Below are 26,329 nucleotides of genomic sequence, written 5' to 3' on the forward strand. Positions count from 1 at the left end.
GCGATGTCGCTCAGCACAGAGGGGCGGTAAAGCCCGGCTGCTGGGGCGGGGAGCGGGCCCGGCCGGACTACAGCTCCCGAAGGGCCGCGGGCGGCTCCGCTTCCTGCCTCAGCCGCGGGAGCCCATGGAGCCTACGGAGGGCGCCGAGGAGGAGCGGCTGGTGCAGTGCCCCGTGTGCCTGCGGGAGCTGCCGGGCGCCGACATCAACCCGCACCTGGACCGCTGCTTGCAGGCCGGCGGGGCCCCGCCCGAGCCCCCCAGCAAGCGCCCGCGCCTCGCCGCCGCCGCGCCGGGCAGCCAGGCCGAGGGGCAGCCGGAGGAGGCCCGCCCGGCCGCCGGGTCCCCCGTCTTCTCCCTGTTCCACAAGGGCCGCGGCGGCGGGCAGAGCCCGGCAGCGGCCGGCGGGCAGAGCGGCGCGGGGCGGGACGAGGCCGCGGCGCCGCCGGGCCATGGGTGCGCGGCCGCGCTGTGCGGGGAGAGCCTGGCGCAGAAGCTGGAGGGGAAGCCCCTGGCCGAGCGGCTGCGGCCGGACACGCTGGGGGACTACGTGGGGCAGGAGCGGGTGCTGGGCGCGCAGACCCTGCTGCGGTCCCTGCTGGAGTCCCAGGAAATCCCCTCCCTCATCCTCTGGGGGCCGCCGGGCTGCGGGAAGGTGAGTGCGGGCGGCCCCGCGCGCAGCCTGCGGGCTCGGGCCGGTGCGGCTTCACGTGGCTCTTGAGGCCGCTGTACGTAAAACTTGTTAATTTTCGCACTCGCTCTTTTTTTCGCCCTTCTGCCTTCTTGGTTTCTTTTGTAGGTTCATTATGTTGGCTGATGTCCACTAGTTTTCACTGAAGATTACAAAAAACACAACCTGCCTCGTGAATAAAATAGAACTGGTCCACCCCCATCAGCCCCGCTCCATGCAATTTGGTCTTTGGTTATACAAGGCCTCTCTTGCTGTCAGATAATTCAGATCTCGTAACTCCAAAGTCCATACCTAAAACATAAGCCGTGGTTTAGTTAATGGCTGAGAAGCTGAAAAACAGCAGCAATACAGTATCTCTAAATATGTCTAGGAAACCAGCAGGTTAATACAGCACAGTTTGCAAGTACTAGGTTTGTTTTGGCCTACGAATTCTTGCCCCTTAGAGAAGGCAGCCCTGGTGTGAAAGGCAGGTAGCCTTTTGGCTAGGCACTCATCCACCTTCAGCCACTTCCAGGCTGGTGGGTCTTTGTGGGATCTGACCATTGCATCTTTGTATTCTGCCTCCTTTAGCATACCAGGGGCCATCATGAATCCCCAAAGACCCCCTAGCACAGCAGTGAAGGGGTTCGCAGTTGTTGCGAAGGAAGGACCAAAGGAATGCTCAGGTATGGTTGAGCAGTGTTTTAGGATCTCACCTTAATTTTGTCCTGTTGTTCCATATATTTCAGATTTGTGGTATGGCAGGGCAAACAAAATACAGTTTTCTCTGTCAGTCTAGTGTGTTCACAACATTTAGTTTCATGTATATATATATATATATATATACACATATATATATGTACATACATATATATATGTGTATATATATATGTGTATATATATATATATATATACATATATATATATGTAATTTGGTGTGTTGGCTGCGTGACAGATTGTTTGAGAAATTGGGAATAGGGGAAGTAAATGCTTAGCGGAGAAGTTAAGGACAGAGCAGCAGCTTGCTCTTGTCAGCATACTTAATTGAAAATAAAAAAGACTTGCTATGTGGTGTTTGAATAATAATGCTAGTCAATCTCAGTGAATAAGGAGCAGGTATTAGAATTGGATGAATACCTTTAGCAATGATGCAGCAGGTTTCTTAGGCTAGATAACTTACGCCTCAAAAGAACCAGCTAGTGAACTTCAATAATGTTTACTTCCTTTAAAACAAGAAAGTAATAATAGAAAGTAAGAGCTCAGAATAGATGGGGTGAAGAAGGGCTGTTTCTGAAAATTGATGAAAGGGGAGGTGGATTGACTGAAGTAAGATGGCCAGAGAGAGAAGTGGAATTCAGTTCTTTAATAAATAAGAATTCTCCTTTCTGAATAAAATATTCAGGGGCTTGCTTCTATATTTTTTGTGGTCTCCTGCCTTTTGTTTCTTGTTATCTCTGTCAACAGCATGTGCTTGCTCTTTCTTGAAGCCCTCTTTGTTCAGGAAAAAAAGGCTGTAAAAGTGCAGTGGTAGCAAAGCAAAGGCTGCAGAACAGTCTCTGCAAACTGGCACTGGCTTCAGTGGCCTTTGGGTTGTGATCCGATGAACGCACCTGGCTTTGACCATGGAAGTGCTTTTTCATGAGCTTGTGACAGCTTAACAGTTGTGTTCAAGGTCTTCTTTAGGAGCCTTCTGTGGTACTGAAAGTGCCTTTGAGTAATGGGCAATCTGTTTTATGCCTATAATGTCACAGCTTTCATTTTCCTTTCATATGACTCATCCTCCTCACCAATATGCTTTACACATAATTGTATTTAGTAAGCTTGCTTTTCACAGAGTTTAAATTCTGTTGCTCCGCAGTTGTCTGACTTGCATCATTTCTGTGCCTTTTGACCCTTTGTAAGTACTTTTGAGTACTTACACTGTTGGGAAACTTGTCTGCTTTTTAGGTTATTCCTTCTCAGCAGTTTTAAGTCTATGTGCTTTCAGCTGGCTCCTGATGAAGCAGCCTTTATTAGCTGAACCAGAAATTCCTCTGCAAAGAGTTGAACTCTGCCTCTTCACCCACATTTATCAATATTTCTATGATGGTGCTAGAGTAGAGTTTTATCTCAGGCTTTCTTCCCCATAAATCATATTGTCTGTCTGAGTTAAATATCTGAAAGTTCTATTCTTTTCCTGGATATGTCCTTATCAAATTCCTCTCCTAACAGATTTAACGTGCAAGCAAAGTAGTCCACCTGAAGATAGAAAGGAGATCTGTTCTTGCCTGCCTGTCCCGCTCACTTGCTGTTTGAGTTATATGTATATAATGTGTCTAAGAAGACGTTTCATGACAAAGCAACTTAGGGCTTGAAAACTGGAAAGACCCTGCAGAGGAGAAGTATTCTCACTGCCTCAGGACCTGGTTGGACTGATCAGAAAAAAACTTCTTCCATTAAATACAGTGCTTTTCAGCAGGAAAAATACTAAGAAGTCACTGTGTGTTATGTAGTCTTGTATATAACAAGGCCATATGCTTAGCTCTGCCCATCAAAGAGCTAAAATAGCAGCATAATTAGATATGTTGGTCTAAATTCAGAAGTGCTGTGTAAGGTGGTCATACATTTCTTAAACCTCTTCAGGCTCTTGCTACCCATGGAATCTGGTTATTGCAGCCCATCTATGCCTTCTTCCATTTCTACAGCCAAATGCCATGGTAACTGATACTTTTGAAAAGGGTAGAGCAGGACTAAGTAAAAAAAATAACTGAACATGGACTAAATCATCAGGGCCGAATTTCAAATCAATTTATGTATTATTTTTCAGTCTGGATGTTATGAAAAATTGTAGTTCAACAGACTTTTTCTAAGCAAGAAGAAAATAATCTTGCCTGTTATTTCATATTGTAGGTCAAAAGTATTTTTGGTGAATTTTTGGAGAATTTTGATCATGAGAACAATAAAGCTAGATGCTGGAGTAAAAATGTGTGGTATGTAACTGGTCTGCCCAAGTCGATTTTGGCCTCAGCTGCACTTGAATAGTCAAGGAAATATCCTCAAAATTGAAAAGACAAAATTTTGGTATTTCCTTTGTGGTCCTCTTTTCTTTTGAGTTTCCATCTGTACTGAGTCCTCTTACTTTAAGGGAACAGCATCTTTGTACCTTGAATCTGTCATCCTAATTACGTAGGAAGCCAAGGTGCTGTGGATGAAAAAACTTTAACTTTTTGTTTACACTTTTGTCACTCTGAAGTCTTGAACACAAGAGCCAATTTTATTCTTTTAAGAAGCTGACCAGACTCAGGCCAGAAGAAACACTGCTTCAAAGAGATGCCGTGGTTATTAACTTAGGAACAGTTAGCTTGTTCATACTGACTATGCAAATTTTTAAAGGCCTGTATAAATCCGAGTGTAATGTGAGTAAGCTATGCTGTGATTTATGGCACCTTAATACAGGGATTTAGATTTTTGCATGTCTGCCATTGGGGCACCAATTTTAGTAAAGAGTTAGCTGGGGGACACAGCGTAACTTGAGCACCGAATAATTTTGCTGCCACAGATGAAGTTTAAGCCTTATAAACCTGAACATTCTGTATTTAAATACAGTAAACATTCCCTCTTAGGGCTGCTGCGTAACAAGGAAAAAATAGGTAGCAAGTGTCATGAACCCGCTCCTTGTAGAAGATAAGACAAAGAGCATTCATGCATGATTTTTTGAGGTTCATGTGTGCACTCTAGTAATAAGATAAAATGTGCAATGCTGGTATGAGTGCAAAACATTAAAAACCCCAGTAAGTGGTCTTGGAAGTTTCAAATCAAATTTTCAAATCAAATATTCAAAATCTTCTATCAAATCTTCTCTGACATTATATTTTATTTCTAGAACTCCCTGTATTTCTTTTCTTTGTTTGCATTTAAAAAATGACATATTGAAACACAGACAGAAAGTCCAACACCTATTTTGGTGCCCACGTATTTGTTATCGCTTCCCAGTGGTTCCTATTTTGCTGATTCAAGTGGTTACCTAACAGGCTGTTTGATTGCCTAAGTGTATTTCGTCTTCCCTTATTCATACAGCTTGGGGCCTGATTTGAACCATTTGGACTAATGAGTTATTTCGATTGATTAGCATGAAATTTTAAACTGAAAATGCATCATGTCTTTTACAGTAGTGTAAACTGAAAGTCCAGGACAGCTCTGAAAAATGGGTTTGTCTTTGCAGTTGCCTGGGAGCAGTGTTGTAATGCAGTGTGCTTGGTTTTGCTTATGCCAATCTAAATCAGGAGTAAGTTGGGGTGGCTCTCAAGGAAGAGAACTCTGGAAGAGAAAATACCATTGTATCCATAAAGCAGTTAGAATTTAAGTACACAAATCAGAATTCAGCAAATGGAGATACAGCTCCATTTCAACAAAGATTATGCAATGACCTTGCATCTGTTTATGCTTGGTTGGGCTTGGATTCTGGAAGTGCTGTAAAGCACATGCTGTGTCTCTTGTTCAGTGACACTTACTCCTCCAGTAGTATCTCAGTGGGCTATTTGGGGTTTGAGGAACCAAACAAGATGGGTAAGAATAGCATCTGCCCTTATATAAATGCCAACTGCTGCTACTTTTGATTGTGTTTATCTGTATAGACAGTGTCCCCAGGCCATGTTCATCTGCTGTGCTGCCAATTTCCTTTAGACACGGCCTGGCTTATCTCGTGTGACGCAGTGTGGTACAGAGAACATCCACAGAGCAACATCCCAGAGAGCTGCTGCCCTGTGCGGCATCCAAGGATGCTGTTGGTGTCTCCCTCAAGGCAGTGAAACAGAGCCCGGCCTTTCCTGATTGCTTGGCAGCCACAGTATGGCCCTGCTGCCAGCAAAGGGAGGGTTGAGGGTGAGGAGAGGCCATTGATGGCAACACCATGTAAACAAAGATTTGGAAATCCTGGCCAGAATAAAGGAAGAGCAAAAAATAGCTGCGAAGTCATGGTCAAATAGCAGCAAAGAAAATTAGGGTGCTAGTTCAGCACTCTGATAACATAGTTTAGACCCTACAAGTCTGTAGGTGTAACTAGCCTGTTTTGTTTTGCACTAGGCTTACCAGTCTCTTGTCATCCCTGCCACAAACATAATTCACACTGTGGTTTGCTCTGGAATAAACCAGCAAAGTCACCTGTTGGGGAATTCTAGATGCCAGCTAGATTATCCCTGCTCAGGAATAATCCATGCTGTGCTGCACTTGTGCCAGTCTGTGCCAGATCTGCTTTGGTCACCTAAACGTGGCCTGGCAGAGCCTACAGCCTTCCAGACTTTCTGAGAGAACCTTGTCGCACCTTAGCTTTCACAGTATTCTTGATACAATCTAACCCTGTGTTCTAATCCCTTCCCAGTTTTTTCCAGTTCCACTTCCTGAAGTGAGCTAGGCAGTACCACTCTTCATTCTTGGTGAGGTAATGTGATGAGCATAGTTTAATGCCCTGGTATAGGGCTGCAAAAATCCAAAAGACCACCTTATTTCTGAGCAGGTAGTCCTTGAGCATTAGTAAGACTGGCTTGACTTGTACAAGCTTTTTGCTGTTTTCTTCCAGCCGTGGATGTGAGGGAGCACTGACTAGTGGCAGTGCAGAGAGGAGAGAAATGATTCATACTTAAAGAGTGTAGCCCAGTCAGGGAAACTTCTGAGTCTACAGAAAATTCTTGTCTCCTAGTACAAAGACCCAGCTTACAAACAGCAAATCTGATTGACTTTTCTGCTCTGACAGTGGGAAGTGTGTGGAGCCAAGCATGCTTGGTGGGTTGCTTTTGTTTCATCCATGACTTGTATCAAAGCCTAGAAAAACGGATAACATAGTTGCTGTGAGCGAGCCTGTTTGTTTGAGGGTTTTTTTTTTTGTTTGTTTGTTTGATTGCTGGTTGTTTGCAAATCTGAGACGGTTTCAGCCTTTTTGAAAGGATATTCTCATTTGGGCTGACACAAAGCAATAGGTACGGGATTGTGAAGGAGAGTTTCAGCAGTTAAGTGTTTGTTCTGTGTGTAATGGATCTGGAAATAAATTACCACAGATTGAAGTTAAGTGTTATTCATTGGTTTGGAAGTTTCTTCGTGAATATGTTTCTATTTCAGAACAGCTTTTTATGATGTCACTGTTTTAGCTTGTCTAAACAGGTAGGTCAGTAAGGTCTCACAATATTCAGCATAAAAGTTTGGTAATAATAGTAGGTACAAGTTTGAATAGTTTGGCATTGTAGTAGAAGAATGGTTTCAGGAAGGGGCGAGGATCTTACACTGTGAGCTTTGTAAGGTGTTATTTTTAGTGAAATTAGCAAAAGGTTAGTTTGCAGGATCACTGGATCACTGCTATTCATAATTTGTGGGAAACAATATTCCTGCTCCTGCCCATAAAGAAAAAAACAAGAACTAAATAAGAAATACCTGTATAATAAAAGGAGCACATTATCAGCTTGTTTGGATTTCCTTTTTGTGCCTCTTATACAGGTTCTGATTCAGGGCACTCAGAATAAATTGCAACATCAGTGTCAATATTTTAAGAGATTTGTTTTCCAATGTAAGAATCAAACTTCAAAATTTATTTTAGATGATGGATAATCAGTGTGTTTTCTTCTGCCTTATTCCATGTCAGATTTCTACTTTTCTTCTTGTCCCTTAAATATTGTCTGTGAGGGAAACTAGGAAATTAGCATATGAGTTACAGTTGTTCTGTGCTAGGGCCTTCATGCTTACGCTACTTTTCTTATGTGAATTCTGTACTAGGTTATGTGTTCCTTTAGGTTGTAACCTGAAGTAACAAAGAGGGAGAAAACTGTAGCTTCTGACTGACTTTTGCTTGAGATGGTTGGACAAAAAGCAGTATAAAAAACCTGAGCTCATGGGAAGTAAGTCTTTCAGAGGACCAGGGAAAGTGTTACATCTGTGTGATAGGCAGTTTGACTTGCTGAATGATTGATTGTGCAGAACAGAAGGAAGAGGCTGTGAACATGCCTGTCCTTGTCAAGCATTACATTTGAAAGGCAATGTATGTTATTCTTATTGCAACCTTTGGTGACCCACAAGTTGGCAGAGGGGAAGAGGTATCTGCTGGCTGAGATCCATGCAGCAGATTTCAAGTAGATTCTTGGTCTAATGGTAACTTTCAAATAAATGTCTTTGATTTTTTCCCCCTAAATTAGAGTTACAACTACAGACTCCTGTGCATGTGTATAAAACAAAGTCCTTACTGCTTTTTTTGTAAATAAGAAAACTCTCTGAGTAACAGCCAGGGTGCCATGTGAGCTACCAGTCCAAGTGCAGCTACAAGAAGAATAGCTGCTTTATATTTTTTTTATTTGTAATCTCATCACGGCCACTTTTAGAGAAGGAAGAGGTAAATTTTCCTTTTTCTTCCTCAAATTTGATGTATTGGGTGTTTCTGTGCTTTCAGATATTTTTAAGGCATAGATATATCCTCTGAAGTTACATTCTGATTCAAGGCCCTTTTGTAAGGAAACATGAATTTTGGGTTTAATTTGGTAGCTCGTTTTCAAAGATATTTTTCTTTTGGTTTTGGTGGGGTGAGGGTGGAACTTGCTTATTCGTTTATTTTCTCAGATCTGTCTAATGTCTGTAGGCTTTGCTGCAAACACTTTGCAAGTGTCTTTCAGTCTTCCTCTGCAATGATACGGCTTGGGGATGGTCTGGTGGATTGAGCTCCAGGAAGGAAGGAAGGATCTGGCATGGGATGCGAGTCTTGTATTAGGACCTGAAATGACACTGCTTCTGAAGGCAATCAAGAAACCCTTACTAAAACTAAAGCAAGAATAAATAACAATATATCCTTCTCCTTAGCCTCCCATTTCTAACTTGGGCTGGTTGCAGTTTTAGGGACAAGGAAATCCATTAAATGGACAGAGCAGCACCGTTGGTAGCCAAGTGGTAGGTGCTTGTTTCTGCAGCCTCCCTGCAAGAGGATCAGGTTGACACCACCTGCTGCTTTAACCTCAGCACTTAGAATATCTTCTGAGGTGGTTTTGTTGGCACCTGTCACAGTCCTCATCTGCTGAGGCACTCCTGTCTTCAGTCTCCTTTGGATCTTCCTCTAATACAGAATAGGGAGCTTGATGGAAGAATCACCTGCTTTCTCTAGCAGTACTTTCAAATACAGCTACACTCTCTTTGGGCATACACCTGTGTTTACTAAGGGTTGTGAGGGAAAGTCTCAAAATCATGTATGTGATATGTTCAGGTATAGTAAATCTACCCAGGAGGTTGATGGAGGTTGCATCTGTGCCTTGGTAGGCTAAGTGAAATTATAAATAAATTTGGATTTGAAGAGGCTGTTCATCAGGACAGAAAAATAACATAGCTGCTTACTAAGTTTGTTCAGTCAGCTGCCTTTTGCTTCCCTAGGCCAGCATTTGATTATTGTTGACTATTTAGATTTAAGAGTTATATTTTCTTAAGTACACATGTAATTTTTTAATACTAATGTTCTCATGCTTTTGTAGAAACTGCAGTCTGAATTAATTGCATTTTTAGTGTATTTGAAATATAGAAGGGTTTAGTTAATAACACTGTAGCTTTTTATTTCTCACATGCAGTTGCACTGTAAACTCTTAGGCAGGTGTCTTGGGGTAGCCCAGCTCTTTATCCATTAACATGCTACACAAAATAACTGCACAGGGAATTGCAGTCAGCCCGTCTTCTGTGACAGAAATGTATTTGGCAGAGAGTTCTTCTTCCGTGACAAAGGAGACAGCTGTCAGTGCTGTCCTTTTCTGTGCTGAGGCTCACTGGGTCTGTATGTAAAAGTGCAGGCATTGGAAGTGCAGCAGAGGAATTGGCAGTTACCTCTAGCAGGAAGTTTTTAAGTCTTCTGTGCCCTAGAATAACGTGAGCTAAAATCTCTTAACTCTGTAAACTGTCAACACTGTCCCTATGTCCAAAATATATAGCTTTGTTCTTTACTTATGTCCTTTAAATTGGTACTTTCTGTGTCTGAAATTATTTTTACAAAGCTTTCTCCTATTGCTGTTTCAGACTACACTGGCACACATCATAGCCAACAGCAGCAAAAAGAATGGCATGAGGTTTGTGACACTGTCAGCAACAAGTGCCAAGACAAATGATGTTCGAGATGTCATCAGCCAAGCCCAGAATGAAAAAAGACTCTTCAAGAGAAAAACTATCCTCTTTATTGATGAGATCCATCGTTTCAATAAATCTCAGCAGGTATTGTACTATGCTGCTTTTTTAAAACAGCCTTTGTCAGCACTTCTGTAAAATCTCCCACTTTGCCTTAAGGTGATACCTTCCTCTGGGCTTTTGATTTCAATGTTAATACAGGTAGTAGATGAATTTGGGAGAAACATAAAAATTAAGTCCTTAGCTAACTTCCAACCAACATTTAATTATTGTGATTCAAGGATTTAAATAAAAGACTGAGTTACTTATGCGCCAGTCTTTATATGATATTTTTATGAAATTTTATTTTTGCAAAGTCATGTTAGTAGTGTTTGCTGCACACATCTTATTTTCAGCCTCCATCTAGGGGGTATCATTCTGTATTACCTTTACAAAGGTCTGGAATGTGAATGTGCCAAAGGTGGGTATTTTAATGTTGTCCTCTCTTCTGTGCAAGAAAAAATAAGTCATGGCATGGTACTTCAGGATAACACTGCAGCCATGACTTGGGCTTTCTTGTCTTTTTCCTTTCCTAGGTATAAGTTTTTTTCAGTTATGCCATGGAAAGCTTGAATTCTGTACTACAGGTTGAATTGAACTATTCTGTAATCTTCCTGTAGTTTTCTGAGTACAGAACTAGGCAGGGAGTTGTAGTTGTAAAAGTTGATTCAAACATATTTAGGATTAGCCTCACTATTTGTTATACTTGATAAGGCAATTTCATGATTTCTTATGTTGTCATGCAATAAACCAAAGTCACACAAACCCAAAATTTGCAGATTTCTTTACCCTATTTCTTTTCAGCTGGTAGGGTCATTCTCAGTGCAGTCATTTATTATTGAGGTGTTGGGTGCATGAAATTAAATCATTTCCCTATCTGTGCAGATGAACTGTCAGTGCGGTTATTTGTCATATCAACAGGGAACCCAAAGTCTCACAAGACGCAAAAAAAAAAAGTAGCCTACTCACATGGGATGTTTCAGGTTGTCATTGATCGAGATCAGCTTTTTCTGCTTCCCTCCCATGCTCAGGACACTTTCCTTCCTCACGTCGAGTGTGGGACGGTGACCCTGATAGGAGCGACCACAGAAAACCCTTCCTTCCAAGTGAACGCCGCTCTCCTGAGCCGGTGCCGGGTGATCGTCCTGGAGAAGCTCTCGGCTGAAGCGATGGAGGCGGTTCTGATGAGGGCCGTCAGGTTCTTAGGGCTCCAGGTTCTGGGCCAGGGCGACCAGCACGGCACCCCTGCGACTGGCAGCTGCAGCAAGAGCTCGGAGTGAGTACTTTATGGGCTGCAGGGTGTTAACGTGCGCAGCCCGAGGAGCTGACTGCCTGCCAGGGAGAGAATGAAGCAGTTGGGGGGTGGGAAGAGAAACCCTAGCCACTTCTGATAGTAAAGAAAAGAAGTGGCAGCATATGGCAGGGGCGGGGGTGACAGGAGAGAGAGAATTCAAAGCATTGGCTCTCTCCATCCAAAACATAATCTCACCATCTGGATTAGGAGAGAATTTTATACTTGGATCCATAACTCCTGACTCACCCTCTCAGGATATTTAAATCTGTTCTGCTGCTGAGGATTTACTGTGGAAGCCTGTATCTGGGTCTTTGTCATGTCCTAATGTGTGTTACTTCTTGCTACTGGTTGTAAAAGCATCATGTTACCGTTAAGTGCTGGATGGGCTATCCCCTCTTAAGTTTGTTTTCTGAGAATTTGTTTTTAATAAATCAGGGGAGATGACGTTCCCCCCTGAATCAGGGAGATGCTTCTGTTCTTTAGTTACAGGATAAATCCTGTGCTGTGTTTTAGGATATCCAGTGACGAGAGGAGACTGCTGCTGTGAGATGTTAATAGATTGTTTTTAGAGAGACTTTGTTTTTCTCTGCTCCTTGATGTCCAGACATTAATAAATAAATTCATATTAAACACTTGAGAAAGTTTTGGGAAAAAACAACATCTACATTTGTCTACAGGAGATGTTATCTGCCTTCTGAAACAGGAGGCTGGCAAATAAGAGTAATGCGAGGTACTGTGCTACTCACATGCAAGCAATTGCACTTCCTTCGTGTTGCTTCTTGGCTGCTCTCCTAGTAATTTACAGTGCATTGGCCTGGTGGTGATTGATAGACTGCATGAAATAAATGAGAGGGAATCCACTTGAACTTTGTCACAGAATGTAAGCACAAAGAATTGCCAACCTGAATGAGGTCAGGACAGGTAAGGAAAGGTATTCCTTTCTTATTTTTAGGTTACCCTGCCTCATGGTTTAGTCATTTGTAGCTTTTATGTGTTGTAGTAATGTGAATTTCAGAAGAGAAGGCAGTACTGCATGTCAGCATTAATGTAGCGGCACAGCTGTGGTTGTGGCTACACCCTGACTGGGGTTCAGAGACTTTCCTTTCTGTACAGGATTAAAGTACAAGGCATAGTTTCAGCTGCAGTTGTTTGGGTTTGGGTTTCGCTGGACTCTCCATGTCTGTAACCTTCCGATAGCTATGGATGATTTAAACAGCGCGGTGCTTCATCAAACTGAAAGAAGTCTGGCAGGCAGAGAGTCAGACTAACACAGTTTCAGAAATCTCTCCATGGGGAGAGAGGACCACACTCCAAAGGCAGTCATGGGAGCCAAGCCTTTAAAAATAAAAGTGAGGTTTTGTTGAAGTTGTGTGTCAGGTCTTTCTTATCTTTCATTATGCGATCTGGTGCTGGGGCACAGTTCCTACACTCTATTGCTGATAAGTTCAGATGCTGATAAGCCATCCACCCTCCTATGATCCTGGTTTGGATTCCTCACTGATTCCTGCTTCTTGCTTCAGTGTCCATACCATTTCTGCTTCTTCATTTCCTCTCCACTGCTCCACAGGAGCAGCTGTCTCAGCTTTTTACTCCCTTGCCTCTATGGAACAGGACTGTCATTAGGTACAGGCAGGTACATAATTTATTCTTCATGCTGTCCTGAAGAATAAATGGAAATCACCAATTACAATTGATTTGGTTGTTAATGGTGCTCACCTTTATAGCAGAGTGAGAAAAGAAGCTGTAAGGCAGCACGTCCACAAACAGTGGGGTGTACCCACTTTGAAAATGCTGCAGAGATCTAGCAGGAAGGCACAAGAGATATGCACATTGAATTTTGGGTTTCATTTCCCATGTGAGTCTCCCTTTCCAAGCCACAGCAGTGTAGTATGAAGTACTGCATGCGCTACTTGGCCTCAGTTAATCAGATGGTTTTAGTATCACATCACTTGTTTGACAGGATGGCTTACCTAAAAGAGATTTTGAAGGAGAGGATGATTCTTTGTGGTCTCCTGTTACCTTCAGGAATAAGGTGAGGGTGAATCTTCCTTAGTCTTTACAGGCATCTTTTGTGCTTGGCAAGAATGTTACCATGCCCGAGTGATTTTATAGATTTCATCATTGCACTCCACAAGGAAAGTGTGCTCTACCCAAAACTGTTTCCTTAGATTTTCTTTGTGGATTTTTCTTATCTTGCTTCCACCATTGGCACAGGTTTCTGATAAAGTTAGATCACCTGGATTCTCTTTCATTCCACCATGGCCTTTTCTTGCTCTAAAGGTGGAGCAACTAGCAGTGGGTTTTAGTTCTTGGATATCTTTCTATTTGTTGTGTCATCATGGCTCACAAAGGTTCTTTGACAGTTTTTATGATAATTACTGAATTTCTTTAGGATAATGTGTACTTCTTGCTGTATTTTCATCAGCATGCCATCAAACTGTGCCTCTAAAGTCTTGAGTAAATCTGAAGACTTTACTGAAGTATAGACTTCAGTATACTGAAGATGGAGAAACGAGAAAGAAAGAAACATACTCATGGTGAAGAAGTCAATGTTAAAGATGTTTTTTATTACTGCAAGTGCTTGTTCTTTCTGCAGTTTATGCTGGGTCAGTAATAGCACCAGCTGTTCCAGGTGTGCACTGATACATTACACTTCACTGTGTCAGTGGTGGAAGAAACCAAATTCTTCCCTTGGCTTTTTATTTTTGTCATTCAAGTGCTGCCCTCAGAATGGGATCTCTAATTGAAGTCAGACAGTAAACTGGATGGTTGATTAATGTGTTTGAAGCTAGATAGCACAGAAGGCACACAGCTGAGGGAAATGGAAGGAACCCCAGGTTCCTGTTGGCAAGCCCAGACATCATGCATTTCAGCTTGTTATTGGCTGTATTACAAGTTCTGGCGTGTTTTGAATTCACTGGTTCGTAAATCACAACACTGAAGGTGGAATTCCTTGGGATCTTCGGTGTTCAATACTTTCTTGAATATTATTCCTTAACTGGAATATCCATTCAATTTCCTTGCAGGAAATGAGTTGCTGGATTGAGAGGCAATACTGGGAGACAATGCTGTAAGGCAGTGAGTAGTGCATATCACACTGCAGTAGTTCAGTTGAGGAGCTGTGTTTGCTTGAAAAAGTGTTGCAGTCTGCCAAGGAGTGAACATCGTGAGAATAATTGCACTGAGAAAGTAAGAAAGTACTGATTTATATGGGAAAGAAGCAGTGGGTGCTTTATCTCGTGTATTGGTCAGTAGTTTTTTTAATCTTTGATCACGCAGGTTATCATTGCTTGGGCTTCCTACTATTTACTCCCTGATATTACTTATGCTCTCTTGTCATTGGCTCAAATGCTGCAGGTTTAATGGGGTGCGGGTTTAATGGGTTTAATGGTTTAATGGGTTGTTCATCATACATTTCATGTTGGTTCTTGGCACAAACTGTCTCAAGGGTATGGCGATAAAGAGGAACTGGAAGAAGGATTTATTATCCTGTAGTGGTAGTTTTCCATTCCTTGAGGTAGTATATCACCTTCAGCCCAGTGAGTGATGGATCCCAGCACGTCCCTTTTGGCTTGTTTATGTTTTGGTCTCCAAGTATCACTGGTTACAAAGTACCAACATTGACCATTGGCATCCAGTGAGTGTTCGGTGTTAATTTTGGAAGTTGAATAAAATATGGGATTGCCCGTCTCCAAGCGTTATCAGGAGCTTGGAAGGAAGTCAGAAAGCATGGGAGTTACTCTGCCTTGTGGTTCTGATGGGTGCAGAAGTTGGGTAATCTGGAGGGAGTAGGGCACTTGAACTTCTGAAGACAGGATGGGCTTAAAACACAAGTGGTTTTTGGAAGCCAAGGTACTGAAATAATTGCCATCCTGATTTTGAAATTAGACTCCTGCCTACTGAAATTACATCATCCGAAAATTGAATTTATGGTATTAATTGCTCAGGAAAAAAAAATCTCAATTCAGTTATTCTGAGTATAACATTTTATTATTTTGAAATACCAAGTGTGTATGGAACTGAGATTATGCAACGGGGAAGCATTGTGTTATTTCCAATCAGTGATTCTCATCAATGTGCTGTGCAAACAGCTTGTATGTGGAAGTTTTCTCCATTTATTCTTATTCTTTATCACATCCTGCATGTCTTGCTATTGTAGGCATGGACTGGATCAGCCAATACATAGTGCATTATTTGGTTTGGAATTGCCGTTACCCTTAGGTTACAACTGAAATTTCACCATGGAAATGGACAAGGCCATTGCTTGTAACCAGATTTCTCATACTTTCTTGTGAATATTTGTTTCACTTTCTGTAATATAAATTGCTTACGTCGAGTCAACAGGGCAGTTAAGAGTCCTATAGTGAAACAAGAGAAAGGAATACAACTCAGCTTTAAATTAGCAGATAAATTGCAAAAGTGCTCTGAGGCCTCAATTTTATTTTTTTTTTTGGGAAAGACTGTACTTAGCTTCTTCGAAGGTAGCATCTGTCTTTTAGTGCTCTCAGTGCTTCCCCTTTACTTGCAGTCACTGTCTGCAGTTGTGGTATCAGTGTGAGGAGGCCTCAAGCACAGGGTGTGCTTCTCTGCAAGCAGCAGGCAAAGAGCTTAGTCCTTGAAGGTGAAACCTTCTCTCAAGTATGCTCTGCTGGTGTGTGAGAAATGTTTGCTCAACATGTTGTATATTTGGGGTCATTTCTATTAAAGGAGGCCTTAGCAGCAGGATGTCTGTGTGTAGTGCCTGCTGTTTTTTTAAAAGGAGCTTTTGCTTTCCTTGCTGGCTTTTTTTAATTTAATGCTTATGAAAGACCTGGTACCCATCTGTAGTGCTGAGGGAAAAATGTTGCTTCCTGATTGTCAAGGAATTTGATGCTGGAGATAATTGACTAATTACTTGCATTTTTCTGCTTCCTTGTTCAAAGACAGTATTGGAAGCACCCTGGCAAAAGTGCCACTGTATGTGTGTTAATATTTTTTACTAGATTCATCAAATACATGAGAAATAAGGGGATGGAAAAAAGTCATGATGAGATGTATTTGATGCATCTATTTTTGCGAGGGTCTGATTCCTACCATCTGCTCTCTGCAGCATGGGATTTTCCCCTAGAAGACATCAGTCAGCTTTTACTTGCAGTGGTTGATTAAGACTGCAGTTCTACTAGTTCTTCCTTTTTATGTGTGGCCATGAGAGGATTCAAATATTAACTGCTAAATTTTTTTAAGAACCTACAGTCTTTCTTTTGTGTGACAAGTGCAAAGTGGGTTTGTGGGGAAGAAGAGAAGGCAAGTAATGAAAATAAATGGACACATCTGTCTGGGAACCCTGACGCTCCCTTTTTCTACACCACTGGTACTAAGAGTAACACATCTTTTGGTTAATGAAGTGCAGGGGTGTTGTGAATCCTTAATTATTTGACACACAAGAGCTTCATAAGAAATGGCCTCTCACACCAAGCTCTATGTGCTAATCCTTACTGATACCTGTCACTCTTGATTTACAGTGCAGCTACTCCAAGTGGCTCAGTTAGGGCCATTAATGTCATGTTTGAATTCCATTAGCTGCTGTCTCCAGATCAGATCAGTTACACCCTCTGCCTGGCAACACCTTAGATGTTACCTTGTCTACATAAATGAGGTTTGAGGGTTAAATCTTCAACAGGGTGCCTTTGAAACATGCAGAGGTGAACTGGTTTGAATGTGTCCCAACAGTGAGGACTGCTGCCTAGCAGGTGAAAACCTAGAGACAAAACTTGAGTACTTGTTGCTCTCACAGATTTTTCATGGACTCACTAGAAGATCTCAGGAGATCCTGCTGCTGCATTTCTCAGGTCTTCCCATCTTCATAGAATCACTGAATATTCTGAGCTGGAAGGGACCCACAAGGATCTTCAAGTCCAGCTCTTAAGTGAATGGCCCATACAGGGATCAAACCCTTGATGTTATCAACACCATGCTCAGTCAACTGAGCTAATCTTAGTGACTTGTTCATTTAGATTGTGATTTCACTGGAATTTGGCCTTTTTCATGTTTGTATAGTTCTGGCACACTTAGAGTGTAAGTAAATGGCAGGAAGAGTGATGACATGTATTGGGATGCAGCTTCTTTCTAGTAAGATTTTTTTTTGTATCCCAGTGACTAAGTTGTAATACCAAAAAAGTAGGATACATGTGTTTTACATTGTAAACAATCTTTCCAGTTGTTGTTTTCTAAAAAACAACTGATAGCACCTCTTGCTGTTGTTAGTAGATCAAAACGTTATGCTAATGACTTTATAACTCACTGTATTCTCTCACCTGCATTTGGATAGCTTGCTGCCTTTTCACTGTCCTTCCACCAAGGAATTTGAAGTGCTAGCAGTGAAATGCTGGAGTAAAACCTTGTAAAGTTCAGCTGGCTTTATCAGAATTGGGCTATGGTGAAAACCTAACCCTAGTTTTTGTTGAATTTAGTGAGGTGAGGAAAAATAAGGGGGTTAAATAGATGAGAGCTCCTGCCTACATTTTTCATATGCAATTGTATTTAGCAGGTATTGGAGTAGAGGAAGAGAGTGGACTGCTGGCTCTGCAGGATGAGTTAAGACAAATCTTAAACCCAGCTGTGTATCAAGAAACTTTGTAAAGAAACATCATCTCCAGCACAGCAAGCAGGGAGAGGAGTGTGATGGGGGCTAAGGGTGTGTGGTTATTCTGTTGCAGACTCCCCGTGTACATAGAGGAGAAAGCTCTGAACACACTTGCCTATCTTTGCGATGGGGATGCCAGGACTGGGCTGAACGGACTGCAGCTGGCAGTTCAGGCCCGAGTAGCAGCGGGAAGGAACACTCCTTTGAACACCACTGCCAGAGGTGGTGCTGCACATGGCATTCTGGTAACAGAAGAGCATGTAAAGGAGGGCCTCCAGCGATCTCACATCCTGTATGACCGAGCAGGTGAGTAACAGATGCAGTTTCTGAGATGCAGTGTTCTCAAAATGTGATAGGTTTTCTAATTCCTCTTTCTTCTCCCTTTTTTGTACCAGCTGCTCGATTAAACAGTGGTTGTACTGAAGTTTGTCCTGAAAGTTACTTTTCTTCTGCAATGTAGTTCAACTGAAAATTCCTTCTCAACCAGGAAGTGTAGATTAGCTGAAAGACCTCTTTGCTGTCCTGAGAACAGTTAGTTGCAGGGTGAAATTATTTGTTGTTATTTAAGGTCTGTGGGGGTTTCAGTGAAAGGGGCAGAGGAATTTGATGAGGACATTTTTGTTGAAGGGCTGGATATCTTCCATTGCACTTCTACTCCTTTGAAAGTCTTGGAAGTGCTCACATCCACAGCAATATGTTATGTCAAAACCTGAGCAGTTTGCTTTATTTTTAGAGTTGCTTTTTAAGGTAATGAATTCTGTAGCTTGCTTAGGACAGGCCACATAAATCGCATTGCACTTAATGCTTCCTAGTGTGATAATCACTCCTGCTAAATTTGTGACTTGGCAATCTTAGGCATCATAGTAGTTAGCACTAAACCATTTTATGTTAGACGGTTAAAAATCAGTGAGTGCAGATTAGGTGAATCCCCTTGAATGCATATGCTGGTTCTTCAGCAACACTTGAATGACTGTGCAGAATAGTATGAAATGATTATGACAAGCAGTATTTGGAGAACTGATATTTTTTTTTGGGGGGTCACTATTTCTGATATACTGCATTAACTGCCACTGTTCAAAACCTGTGACGAGAGGTTTCTTGGGCTTGCTTGTAACATATGCCCGCTTGCAGCCTTCTTGCTACAAAGAAATAATGATGACTCACTGTCAGGAGAAAGGCAGCTGGGCAGATACTGATCTAATGGCAGCTGAGAAGTCAAGGGCAGGCTGGGGGAGGGAGAAGAAACATTTTATGAGGTCTGTGGCAGGAAGAGGTCATGATTAGAAGGAAGTGGAAAATCTGACTGGTTCGCTGGTACAAGTCTCTTGCACCATGTAGGTCCCTTGTGTGTTTGCTGTCGCCTTGTGGCCACTGTCACACAGAACTCTTGGCTGTGTCCATTGCTCCCAGCCCTCCAGCACCTTCTTGCTCTGGTAGGGATGGCACAGAGTGCCTCTTCCTGAGGCTTGCATCAAGTCTGGGTAGCGTGTGTCAGGCCCTTATCTGTTGCAGTAATCTTTGTTGTGGTTTATTGTGGGTTTTTTTGGTTAGAGATTTTCAGAATGGGGAAAGCAGTGAAAACTCTGTTTTTCTGGATTGTATAAATGCCAGAGAGCCTGACACAGATATTGTCACAGTAGCAGGTTGCCCGGGTACATGTCTTTTCTCTGTTCTGTGGAATGGTCTGTGTTGACCACTGACTGTTGACTGCAGGTTGAATCACAGCTCTGGTGGTGGGATCTACGGTCCTCTAAAATAAAATGCTTCAGTCTTTTAAAGCGGAGGGTCTAATCATGATTGCAGCAATATACATTTGTTACATGTTCAAGTAGAAAGCACCAAATAATTGATTAGTGTTCAGAGTGTAAATATGGACTTCTTGTTTTACATTATTTTTTGTTACTTTCTGCAAAATTTGCCAAATACGTGTAGTTTGGCATTCTCTTCTGTATTTTCATCAAGTAATCTAGGAAAGGATCATTGATAATGCTTGTTGTTAGGCTGTTGTTCTAATCTATGTGCAGACATGTAGAAAAAAGGTCTTTGTGTAGATAGTTTATGCATTTTAGCTGAAAGGACAAAGAAACAACTTTAATCAAATTTCACTGCCAGCAGCTGCCTGAAGCCCTTGTGGTTGGAGAGGAAACAAAAACTATTAGTCATATTTTAGCTTTTAATTGCAGTTGTTAAAATTTTGATCCTTTTAGAAAAATGATGTAGCAACCAAATTCACTGAAGTTTACCAGCAGCTGGGCAGCGACTAGACCTTTTAAATAGAGTTGTATTGTTGCCCCTTCATTTAACAGTTTGTATCACTCTGCTAACAGATTTAATAAGATTAATGTCAGTAATTTCACTGTCTGTATGGTGACATAACTTCATGTATGGTAAAGACCATATATGTATTGTGCTTAAGTTAATTTATTCTGCAGTCTGGAACACAGTTTTTTGCTTTACTTTCTCTGGGAGAGAAAAGAGAAGGTATCTCACTGTCCTGCGTTTGCTGTCAGGGCAGAGCTTAGAGCCATGTGGGCAGGAATAAGTTGCTATTCCATACCATGCCCATCATTGCTGGGGTAGGGGAGTGGCTTATTTGGAGTTGGATTCCCAACTGGTGTTAAATCACCGTACTCACACCATAAGGGCTTTTTCCAGCTCATTTTTTTTCTGCTGGATCAGAGTGAAAAGTCTTCTCATCCATGCTGTTGGTCTAGTCTTACTTCCAAGGCTTTCTTCTTTCCTTTGTCAATGAGCAGTTTGATGTGTACCTTTGGCTAAGATAGAAAATCATTTGAGATGGGGACTGATTTTAGTTTTTCCCACTGCTTTGTGAATAGAAATTGTTTAAGAAGCTCAAATATTAATTATGGTGAGTGAACGAAACCTTTTCCCTATCTTCTACCAATATGACTTGAGATAAATTGGCATCTTAAACTAGCCTGAAAACTCCTCATGAGCACATAAAGCAATCTCTGGGCATCTGTCAACAAGATTTATGCATCTGTATATGTCAGACACTAGAAAGCACCCTCTTCCACAAAGCCTCTTGTGCAGTGTCTTGTTTCAGAAAGGTATTTGCCTTTGTGGGAACTGCATAGAGAAAATTTATTTTGATTCCAAAAACTCTTCATAGTTTTGATTTCAAGAGGCATCTGGGATACAGCAGACATGGATAACTGGTATGTGTCTGTCTCTCAACTGATAAGGCCCAAACCTGTATGTTAGCTAACTAGCATGAGAAGGCTAATAAATAAAGGTTTACTAAAAGTTCTAATTTTTTTGTAACTGCTTTTGGTATCTCAGGCTATCTATAAGCTGTATTTTTAGACAGAAATGTAAGATCTCTTTCCAGTGTACATCACTGTATTTTGTCTTTAACTGATAATGCAATGTGATTATACTGATGTATAAGTGCTGTCATTGTAGCTCTGTCACCAACACTAACTTTGTAAGGAAGGAAATAAAAGGCAAAAACTCATTCCCTTCTCAGCATGAAATCTGAAGTTCCCTGCAGGATCCATATATATATATATATGGATCAAACCTATCTGCTGGATTTCTTCTGCCTCTTCAGCTGGTATCCCCACATAAGACACTTTACAGTAGCCCAAACAGCATATAAAAGCCTCCAGCAGAAAAATCTGGGTGAGTGCAACCTCTGCAGATATTTAAAGGCCTTCTTCCTTGCTTTCAAGAGACCAAGAGACGCCTCTTGCAAGAGGATGATGCGAGTTCAGCTGCTTGGGGTTATTGCTCCTGACTCAAGTGTTGTGGTGGAGCACGGACGTGCTGTTTGTGTTGGCTCGAGTGAGGGCTGCATACCAGGGCTCTTTGTGTGGAGTCCTGGCAAAAATAGCTGCCTGACTGCCTGTGCTGTCGGCAGCGTGTTGAATTCCCCACTGAACCACACTCCAGCAGGAGCAGAGATGGGGGGAATGCACCTGGGAGGTGGAGGTCTTGCTGGCTGCAAAAGGAGCAACTGCAGCAGCATGGTGATTTTGGTTCTCAGACTCACTCAGGCAGCCCTTTTATTTTTCAGGGCCTACAAGTCACTGGTGTGTTCTGATGTGGCCCTCAGGCCACATCAGAAGTAAATCCTTTTAGCCTTCGGAAGAAGAGGAATATTAACAGATGGCTGTGCATGCAGCCAGTTGTCTTTAAAATACATGCTTAGCTGTGAGCCAAGGAATGCCAGGCACTTGAAAAAATAAAAAAGGCAGATAACATGGAAAGTTTAATAATATTGCAGCAAAATACTCTTGCAAGTTTGATTAAAAGACATGCATAAGAATCAAAACCAGTTGCACAGAGAAGAATTGTAAGCAGGACGGGTCGCATTCAGTGTTTGTAATACTGACTCTCTGTTTTTAAGTGTAGCCCTAGAGGATCTGTGGAACAGCTTTCTCCTGGAGTCCAAATCTAATAATATATTAAGCTTTAATATTTTTTTAAAAATTCCTTGATTTCTTTCAGTCTTCCTACTTTTTACTTAGAAGCCTGGCATTTCAAGTGTTGTTGCAGTAGTGCAGATGTCTGCAGTTGAATTCAGCATTTCTTAGAGGTTTGCCAGTGTTGTGCACTGCAATTCTGTTTTTTCCAAATTGTATGATGTTCCATCATTGTATATCCATGGCATTTCGTTTTTTCTCACCCCTACAGAGCACATCAAACTTGTGTTTTACTGCACACTTTGTTTTCAAGTTTTAGATTATATGAAATGTCTTTTTTCTAATATACCACTACTGTATAGCACTGGATTTCTCTGATTCTTGTGTTGTCTTCTCAGAGCTCTGTGTGTGTCCAAAAACAATGATCAGTTGTTTGTATGTGCTTGTATTTTTTGGCAATTATAAGATATTTATGTAGAGTTTTCTTCCTAACTACTTAAAATATCTGGGGTTATCTTTTTTTTTTTTCCTTTTGAAGGAAAGGCAGTTAGGTTACAGAACGCAAATTGTTTGCCTAGCAATGCTTAAAAAACAAAACAAAACTTAATTTTCATCATTGCTCTGTTTTGCTTATCTAGTTAGGGAATGATTCACATGGGAAACCATGAAGGCACTGAAAACATTAATGAGTGTTGTAACCACATACCTGTAAAAAGAGCTTGGAAAAGCAGCTTATGTTTACTGATGTGATCCAGTAAAATATATTCTGTCCCCTTAAATGCATTTCACTTAATTTCCTCCTAACAGCTTTGTGTATTGCTTCTCCCCCATCCTAAACAGGAGAAGAGCATTACAACTGCATCTCTGCCCTGCACAAGTCTATGAGAGGCTCTGATGAAAATGCCTCCCTTTACTGGCTTGCTCGAATGCTTGAGGGCGGTGAGGATCCACTCTATGTGGCAAGGAGACTGGTGAGATTTGCGAGTGAAGATATAGGTCAGTATTTGCAGTATTTCACATTGGAAAATCACATTGAATAAAGATCTGCCAGGCTTCTCTGGTTTCTAAAAGTCGACCTTTGAAAAACAAACTAACCCAAAACAGTTATCTTCAGAATAGGTACGAAGTACTGAAATGCCTCCTCACATGGTATAAAAACTTTCTATATGCAGGCAGAGACCTATATGAGGTGTCATTGTGATGATTACCTATTTCAGGAAAGACAAATGTTTTTGAGATCAGGGTTGGTGTGTATTAATATGGATTCTTTTAAACCCTGCTGGTTGTAGGTCACCAATAAACTTGTGCCACAGGCAATGTGTATTTCAGGGATGTCTGATTTTCTGATAAGTCTGGCACATGAATACCTACCCTGACGTGTAGGTTTGATAGCTGTAAGGCATCTTTATTTACTTATCCAAAGTAGCAGATCCAGCAACACTTTTAGCACATATGTGATGGGTGAAGAGTTAGGAGACCTGTGGAAGCTATGTCTGTATAGCAATATTTCCCTATTTCTTTATTAATTAATTTCAAAAAGTAGGAGAATAATATGTGGTCAGCTACGGCTCCGGCTGCCACTGTGTGGCAGCAGATTCAGTCTAAATCATACCCACAGCTTGGACTTTTTTTTTCTCTTTTTTGTTTTGCTGGAGGAGGAAAGTTTGTGGATGGAGGGAGTGTATCTTATGCATGGTGTGGTATTGTACCATAAATTCCAATATCTGAGAAAGCATCTCTGAAATGTGCATGGATACCTTACAGGAAAGGAAAAAATAAACAAAACAAAAAATTAAGTAAAATAAATTGACTTTAGCCTGCTTTTATCTGATCCCTTTCTGTAGGACTGGCAGATCCTCTGGCTTTAACACAAGCAGTTGCTGCTTATCAAGGCTGTCACTTCATTGGAATGCCTGAGTGTGAGGTAAATGTTTCATTAATTCACTGATTTGAAAGTTCTGCAATCTGTAAAACCTATCTGTAACTATAAAAAGAAGCAGATTGCAAGGACAGGGCAGGCTTAATTACTTGTTCTGCATGCCCCTTCTTTGACAAGAGGACATTGTAGCTCTTAAAATAAATGTTGTATTTTAAAATAAAAGTCACTGCATATTTATTGTTAAAATGTGATACGTGAACATATTTTTCTCTGTCTGTTTTTGTCTATCATAGATAAAGTAGCTATTATTTTCTAGTACTGAAAACCACGGAGTTATGGTGTTTTTAAATAATAGTATTCATATTATAGTGGTAGGCAGAGGTCAGTTTAAAAACACAATCCCTGCCATGCTGTACATACAGCCTGAATAGCAGCCGTTTTCCCAAAGAGATTAAAAGAAGTATTTTAACATTCCCCTCTGCTTGTTTGCAGGTGATTCTAGCACAGTGTGTGGTGTACTTTGCCAGAGCCCCAAAGTCTATAGAGGTGTACAGGGCATATGGCAACGTCAAGGAATGCTTGAGGATGCACACAGGACCACTGCCCCCTGTTCCTCTGCACCTGAGAAATGCCCCAACAAGGCTCATGAAGAACTTGGGCTATGGAAAAGGCTACAAATACAACCCCATGTACAAGGAGCCTGTGGAGCAGGACTATCTACCTGAAGAGTTGAAAGGAATAGACTTCTTCAAGGAACGAAAAACGTGACTGCTGTGCTCAGAATGGATTTTGATTTTATGACTCATACATTTCTACTGGGATCAAAATTCCCCTTACAGTGTCATCTGCCTGTTACCATGGTGGAAAGGATTAAGCCACCAAGCCTTCCAGATACTTTTTTATCCTTCTGCTTTTATTGCTGTTGTTCAGAAGGTATTTTGTAAAGAATTGCAGTTGGGCAGTGTAGAAATGCAAAAATAAGCATTATCCATATAGTGCTGTCACTGGTTTAAATGAAATGAAGAAAAAATAAGAGACTTGTGTTTCTGACTCTTGCTGTGAGACAAGAAATATTACTGTGCTGCTTTTTAAAATCAGTGTCTATTTCAGATTTTGAGAACACTGTTTTCCAGAAAAATTGTACCCCCTCTGCTAAAATACTGTACAAAATATAATTACAGACTAATTCTTGCTCTTACAATGTTTCAGAGACCAATTTTGTATGGCAGTTATTGAACCAATAAAGCTGTTACAAATAGTGTCTATGCATTTGTTTAAATACTCCTGTGACAGCAGTGTGGTTTTGAAGGTTTGATATCGCTTTCCAGAGCAAGTTTAATTCATTTTGTAAGCAGAATAGTCATGAAAATGGCCACTGGAGTGATTCCGAGCTCTTTGCACTTCTCTCCAGCTGTGATGGACCCAGCCACCTGCGGGGCAGCGTCTGGAGCACACCAGTTGCAGGTGGGTATTTCTTGACAGGAGAGATATTTGTGCTGCATGGGCTTAGCTCAGAGGGGTTGCCACAGCTGCGCATCTGGAGTTCATTCAGCGCAACGTTCACAAGCCAGGAGCTCTGTGGGCTGAGAATGCAGTGCCAAGTCCAGAAGCCACCTTCATTCTGGTTATTGCTCTTCATTCTCAAGACAGATTGCTGATGCTTGGCCTTGATCAAAAGTTTTGCATATACAGCCTCATAATACAGTGATTTGTATTGGAGATTAATTTTTTGTGAGACTCCCTTCATACGAAGTTCTACATGATGTAGGGGTCAAGCCAAAGATCCTGGTGTAACTGAAATGTTTCAGAAATTGAACCTTTTTGCATAATTGTGTAATGTTAGACTGTATATTGTTCGTATTCTTTGAACATTTCTATGTTCTTCTACCTTAAATAAGTAGTTTCTGAATGGGCAAAATGCTGTTCTAAAGACAAGCAAGTATTTCAAGAAGTTTTATTTATATACATTTGCATGCCTTTCTTTTTAATACAGTTCACTTTGTTGTTGTTTGGTTGGAGCTTGCTTGTTGTATAAATTAAGGGGGTAATTAATTAGATTAGTATTTTCATCCTGATGGTCCTCTGGAATGCCTTTGGAGGAATACAGCAAGGTGTGGTCTTTTCCAATGCTGAACCAGCATGTGCTCACCTTCAGAGGGCAGCACAGGTTGGCAAAGGGTTCAGAGGTGGTGCTTCATTCCTCAGCCTCCAATGGAGGCAGAAATTGTGCCACTCAGGTCAGATCCATCAGACAGTGCTGTTTAATGGGCTACTAAAATCTTGGTAACTAGGAGTTAATGTTTCAAAGCCATTGTGCCTCATGGCTGCTCTCCAA

The 26,329-nt window shown here is 41.4% G+C and overlaps 2 protein-coding genes across 3 annotated transcripts in view; one reads left to right on the forward strand and one right to left on the reverse strand.

Annotated features, from left to right (window-relative positions):
* MYLK4 (myosin light chain kinase family member 4) overlaps positions 1 to 10,921 on the reverse strand; it is an 81,551-nt gene extending 70,630 nt beyond the window's left edge. For both annotated transcript variants that reach the window (XM_064426325.1, XM_064426315.1), the window contains exon 1: positions 10,781 to 10,921. In XM_064426325.1, coding sequence (XP_064282395.1) covers positions 10,781 to 10,836 — 56 coding nt within the window. In that variant the 5' untranslated portion in view covers positions 10,837 to 10,921. The remainder of the gene's footprint in view (positions 1 to 10,780) is intronic.
* Positions 64 to 25,255, forward strand: WRNIP1 (WRN helicase interacting protein 1). The gene is made up of 7 exons (XM_064426327.1): positions 64 to 652; positions 9,668 to 9,859; positions 10,843 to 11,087; positions 17,801 to 18,033; positions 22,956 to 23,111; positions 23,960 to 24,039; positions 24,487 to 25,255. The coding sequence occupies exons 1-7, from the start codon at positions 125 to 127 to the stop codon at positions 24,760 to 24,762; spliced, it is 1,710 nt and encodes a 569-aa protein (XP_064282397.1). The 5' UTR covers positions 64 to 124; the 3' UTR covers positions 24,763 to 25,255.
* The last annotated feature ends 1,074 nt before the right edge of the window (positions 25,256 to 26,329 follow it).

This window comes from Passer domesticus, chromosome 1 (genome assembly GCF_036417665.1).
Source record: "Passer domesticus isolate bPasDom1 chromosome 1, bPasDom1.hap1, whole genome shotgun sequence".
Lineage (NCBI taxonomy): Eukaryota > Metazoa > Chordata > Aves > Passeriformes > Passeridae > Passer > Passer domesticus.